Source organism: Lathyrus oleraceus, chromosome 6, assembly GCF_024323335.1.
Source record: "Lathyrus oleraceus cultivar Zhongwan6 chromosome 6, CAAS_Psat_ZW6_1.0, whole genome shotgun sequence".
Lineage (NCBI taxonomy): Eukaryota > Viridiplantae > Streptophyta > Magnoliopsida > Fabales > Fabaceae > Lathyrus > Lathyrus oleraceus.
The window spans coordinates 508,263,330-508,268,682 of record NC_066584.1 but is presented as its reverse complement, the minus strand read 5'-3'; the positions used below and the strand labels follow the sequence as shown (position 1 = coordinate 508,268,682).

General features: G+C 34.0%; 1 protein-coding gene across 1 annotated transcript; it reads right to left on the bottom strand.

Annotated features, from left to right (window-relative positions):
• Positions 1-3,845: 3,845 nt before the first annotated feature.
• On the bottom strand, positions 3,846-4,947 carry LOC127091374 (GEM-like protein 4). The gene is made up of 3 exons (XM_051029998.1): positions 4,715-4,947; positions 4,255-4,529; positions 3,846-4,150 (listed from the first exon to the last, which is right to left on the bottom strand). Exons 1-3 carry the CDS (start codon positions 4,806-4,808, stop codon positions 3,962-3,964), a joined length of 558 nt encoding a protein of 185 aa, XP_050885955.1. The 5' UTR covers positions 4,809-4,947; the 3' UTR covers positions 3,846-3,961.
• Positions 4,948-5,353: the final 406 nt, after the last annotated feature.

Genomic DNA, 5,353 nt, shown 5'->3' with positions numbered 1-5,353 from the left:
GAATTCAGCAACTTGCAAAGACCATGATGCCCTTCAACTTCTCCTTAGTGGGAACGTGAAATACAAAGGTGGCGCCCGCCGCCCCATCATGTCGTCCCCCATGTGTGTGAATGAGAAAGTTCATGGGATCGTGGCGGTTACCTCCTGGTTGAGGGCTGATGTGTCATGGCTTCTCCTATAGCGGCCGCCATGCATAACGCCATGTGTACAATATTTGCCGAAAAACCCTAATATTTGGTCTTTTTGCTTCGTTTCTTCTAAAAAGGTCTTGAAAGAGCTAAATATATGAAAACAACATAAAAGAGAGCATAATACAAGCAAAATGGTATGAAAGACCTAATAAACATGTGAAATCCAAGTCAAAAACATGGTGTGATTCAGTGTGATCAGCTATGCAGGCCGCTTATTGGTGTTGGCATTGCTAATGATATTTGTGATAGCTTGAACTTGGTTTAAGTCGATGTGGTTGTATGCTTTGTTTTATGGTATGAGAGTTAGGAGTTTAATGATAATGTTAGCTTAATTTGCTTGATCTGATCTGAGCCGAACTGTTATACTAATTGTTGCATGAACTGAACATAACTATTTGTATACATGGAAATTTGATTTAAGTATGTGTGAATTGTGTTTGAATATGGATGAATTTAGGTTAATTTGGAAACATTAGTTGAACTTGGTATGTTGTTATGCTATGGTATGAATTCTAATTGTCATGGCTATATATGGTTTATGTGTGTCTAATATGGTATGTTGGCTTGTTTGACGTAGGGTTAAAGCATGCTTGGCTTAGGAAAGGTTGGATTAAAGGCTTAATCAAAGTATGAAGGCTTTGGTAAGAATAAAAAATTATGAAGAACAAGAATGGGGATAGCTTAGGAATGAAGGAACGGTAGGGATTATGGTTAAGACTAGTGGTTGACTTTAGTCAACTGGTTGACCAAAAAGTCAATAGTTGATCAAAGTCAATTGTAGGTCAAAATTTGTACCTTTTGTTTAAAGTTTGTAATTTAGGTTTTTTTTGTAATGTAATGGGATTTGATGATTTTTGTAATGGAAATGGATCCTTGATTTGTGTACTATGTGACTTGAATATTGATCTTGAATGTGAATTTGAATGAATTATGATCTTGCACTGCCATATCTTGAATCCAACCAAACATCCAATGAACTTGTGTATGTTAAAGCCCATTTGTAAGTAACAATCAATTACAATCCACTCCTGGTATAACCCATAAGGATCAAAGCCATAAACCAAATATTAGAATTTCCAAGATGAGCATCCCAAGTCTAGTGCCACACAGATTCCCAATGCTTGATTCACAAGTACCTTTGAATCAATGATATTTAAGAATGCAATTGTGAATGAATGACCTATATGACTATAAGTATGCAGATGAAGTGATGATCATGAGCCAGATGAAATTGTAAAAATAGTAGGGCGATCTTTGGAGTATGACAAATGTTGGTCCAACAAATCAATGCTTACCTGAAAACTATTACGAAGTGAAGAAGTTGGTGTCTAAGTTGGGATTGGAGGTTGAGAAAATTGATTGTTGTGTGAATGGATGCTTATTATACTATAAAGAAGATAACACTTTAACTCAGTGTAGAGTTTGTGAAGCCGCTAGGTATGTTCCTCGAAAGAGTGGAATGGGAAAATACAAAGATGTGGTAGTGAAAAGAATATTTTATTTTCCAATCATTCCTAGGTTACAAAGACTTTATGCTTCAAAGGAATCTGCAGCTCAAATGAGATGACATCGTGAGAAAACAAGCAATCCAAATGTTTTGCGTCACCCATCTGATGGAAAAACATGGAAACACTTTGATGAAAGTTTATCTTGATTATGCTAGTGACCCAAAAAATATAAGATTGGGTCTATATACTGATGTGTTTACACCTTACATTCAAGCCTCTTGTTCTCCGTATTCATGTTGGCTGATAATAGTCACACCATACAATCTCCCTCCCAAAATGTGCATGACCAAACCATACATGTTTTTCACTTGTCTTGTACCTGGACCGTACAACCTAAAAGTTAAAATAGATGTCTACTTGCAACCTTTGATTGATGATTTGATGCGCTGGTGGAGAGATGACATTGTGACATATGCTATCTCTATGAAGCATAATTTTTTTCATGAGGGCGCATTTAATATAGACAATTAATGATTTTCCAGCATATGGTATGTTATCTGGATGGGGGACACAAGATACATTAGCATGCCCTTATTGCATGGATAATACAAACGCTTTCATCTTACGATATGGGGGAAAAAGTTCTTGGTTCGATTGTCATCATCGATTTTTACCAATGGATCATCCTTTTAAAAAAATTAAAAAGAGATTTACAAAAAACAAGATTAAGAAAAAAAGACCACCTTACATGTTTACAGGTCATGATCTTTAGGAAGTTGTTCGTGATTTTCCAAAAGTCACAGATAGTGACTGAGCCACCAAATTTCCACGATTTGGGAAACAACATAATTGGATTATATGAAGTATATATTGGGATCTTCCATACTTGAAGGAAAACTTGTTAAGGCACAACCTTGACGTGATGCATATAAAGAAGAATGTATTTGATAATGTGTTTAACACTATCATGAATGATCCTGCAAAAACAAAGGACAATGAGAAGGCAAGATTGGATTTACCTCTTAACAATTTACGTGGGGATTTAGAGTTGGGTCCTCTACCTAATAGAAATATGGCTAGATTATGATGTCGTTCAGAACCGACGCTAACCCATTGAAGACAATATTTAAGTGTCACTATAAATCGATGCTACATAAAACATACCGTCGATTATAGTCGACTCCACCAATTTAAAATGACTATATTATAACGTTGGTTTTTGAATTTTAGCACCAAGCTAGCGTTCTTTAAATTCGTCACTTAAGGTAGCGACAACTCAACATTACACTTTGCTTCCACCTTTACGGTGTTCGCCCCGACACCGACGCTAGGTCGTCGCTAACACCCTTTAGCATCGGTTTTGAGCCATTTAGAGAGGACTTTTGACCGACGCTAAAATACAGTTTTCTTGTAGTGCGGAACCATCTAAAGATCATATATACCAAAGTGAAGCAACTACCTCACAAGTCACAAAAAAGATGAGAGGACGACTCAATAGCCACTAAACAGAAAGATCAAATGACACCCTTCGACACCAGTGAAATTCCTCTTTTAAGTAAGGTCTCTCTAGTAAGAATTCAAACAGAAAAGAGAAAAGTCACCCCGACACTAATAAGACTAACTTTTATATATATATATATATATATATATATATATATATATATATATATATATATATATATATATATATATATATATATATATATATATATCCGAGACCAATAAATGAATAATAATCAAATTAAAAAAAGGTGATTTGAAAATAAGTACAACCATAATTAATTAAATACTCCTTCTATTCTCTTTTATAAGAAACTTTTGACTTTTAGGTTTATTGAATAGTTGATGTATCTAATTTATATATCGTCTAAATACATTATTTACATAGTAAACTAAAGAGTCAAAATTTACTTATAAAACATAATGGAGGGAGTACATAATAGATAAAAAGATTATCCATATGTTATTTGTAGGTACTGAAAATTCAGTATGACAATCAATGCTGCTATAAAATCTGCCTACAGTGCATATCCATATGTTATATTTCTTGAGTAAAGATGGATGTCGATTATCTATGTTAAAGAAGAAAGCTTCTGAATCCCTTTGTTTGAGTACCAATACAAATTCAAGCAGAAAAAAAATAAAATATCATAAATAGGCAAACCTTGTTAGCTAAGAAACCCTGTTATATAAATGTTATGCATGCGTAATTTTGTGAAGATTGAGTTTAAAACATCATGGAACCAATAGTTTAAGAAACAACTAGCTTATCATATTAATAAAATGATGTAAAATATGAATTTGTACACTTTCATTTCATTTCTACAACTTTTTCTCGTCAGATTGAGAGATGGCCTGTTGAAGACATCTTAAAGCTTTCTGGTAATTAAAAAATCCCATAAACCAGAAGTCGAAACCATCCACGGTGACTATTTCTATATATTTCTCTGAAGGTTTTTTCATATTTCGACTTTGGTTGACATGCTCTATCTTTTCATGTGGAATAGAAACCTGAAATAGAAAACAGATTAAGAATACATATTTGCAAAATGTGAAGAAAATATAAAAGAATTTGAGAACTGATCTCTTGAAAAAAAGATAAATATGAAAATGACCTTATATTGGACTCTAATAAATTCTCCTTTTGGAGAAGTGATCTTGATGGATTTCTCACTGCAAAAAGCAAGTTTGTGAGTTGATATGAAGAGAAGGCCAGCTATAGGACCTGACGTGGTTGATAAGTAACACTGTGATGCTTTCAACAGTTTCTCTCCATCTGTAACACTAAAGAGTTGCATAAACACTTTCTCTACTCCGCCTACCCGAAGAATTCTTGCTCCCAACCTCAATTTTCCTTTTACAGTATCTGTGATTTTTGGCGCCAGTTTCACTGTAGGTTACAACAACAGTTTTAAGCCATCGGTTACAGTTTCATTCTATTATGGAATCATGCCAAATTATTCATTATATGTACTTTGGAAGCAATGACATAATATCAACGACAAAGATCTTGTTGCATGCTTTGAAACATAGCAAAAGTGAAAAGTTGAAAATAATTCATCTAAGATTACATACCATGCTCTCGGATGCCGTGTGCAAAACCATCGGTTTTTCTTCCAAACTTAGTCAAAACTGAATTTAATTTACAGAAACATGTAAAATCGACCATGATCAATAAAATTAAATTTGAAGCAACTAAAAGCTGAAATTCTGATGTGTGTATAAGTTCAAAGGATTTTTATGGATAGTAGTTAATTGAAGAACAAAATAAGTGGTAGTTAATGGGTCATTGGCAGAATAGAGTAGACAGCACATGTGTGACAGACATAGGCATAGGCAGAATAAAATTTAGACTAGATTAGAATCATTGTATTCTAAGAGATGCCTTAATTTGAAGAAATTGGAAGGACCACAAACATTGTGCATCCATATTGCCAATTGTATTTTGCAAATGGACCATGTTTTTATTGAGGTTTTGCATTGCTAGTTCTACAACTGACAGTTCATCATGAAGCCATATCGAAAAAAAGGGAAAAAAAGTTTAATAATTAGTGTGCTTATCAAGGATTCGAATCCTTGTGCCTACGTATCCTCATAGTACAATGAGGAAATCAGAGCTCCGTAGTTCGTGGAACTAAGGATGACAAAGAAAGAAAAAGTTGATTAAATTGTCAAAAGGCGAAGAAAATTGCTTGAATAAAGAGTGTGGAACTA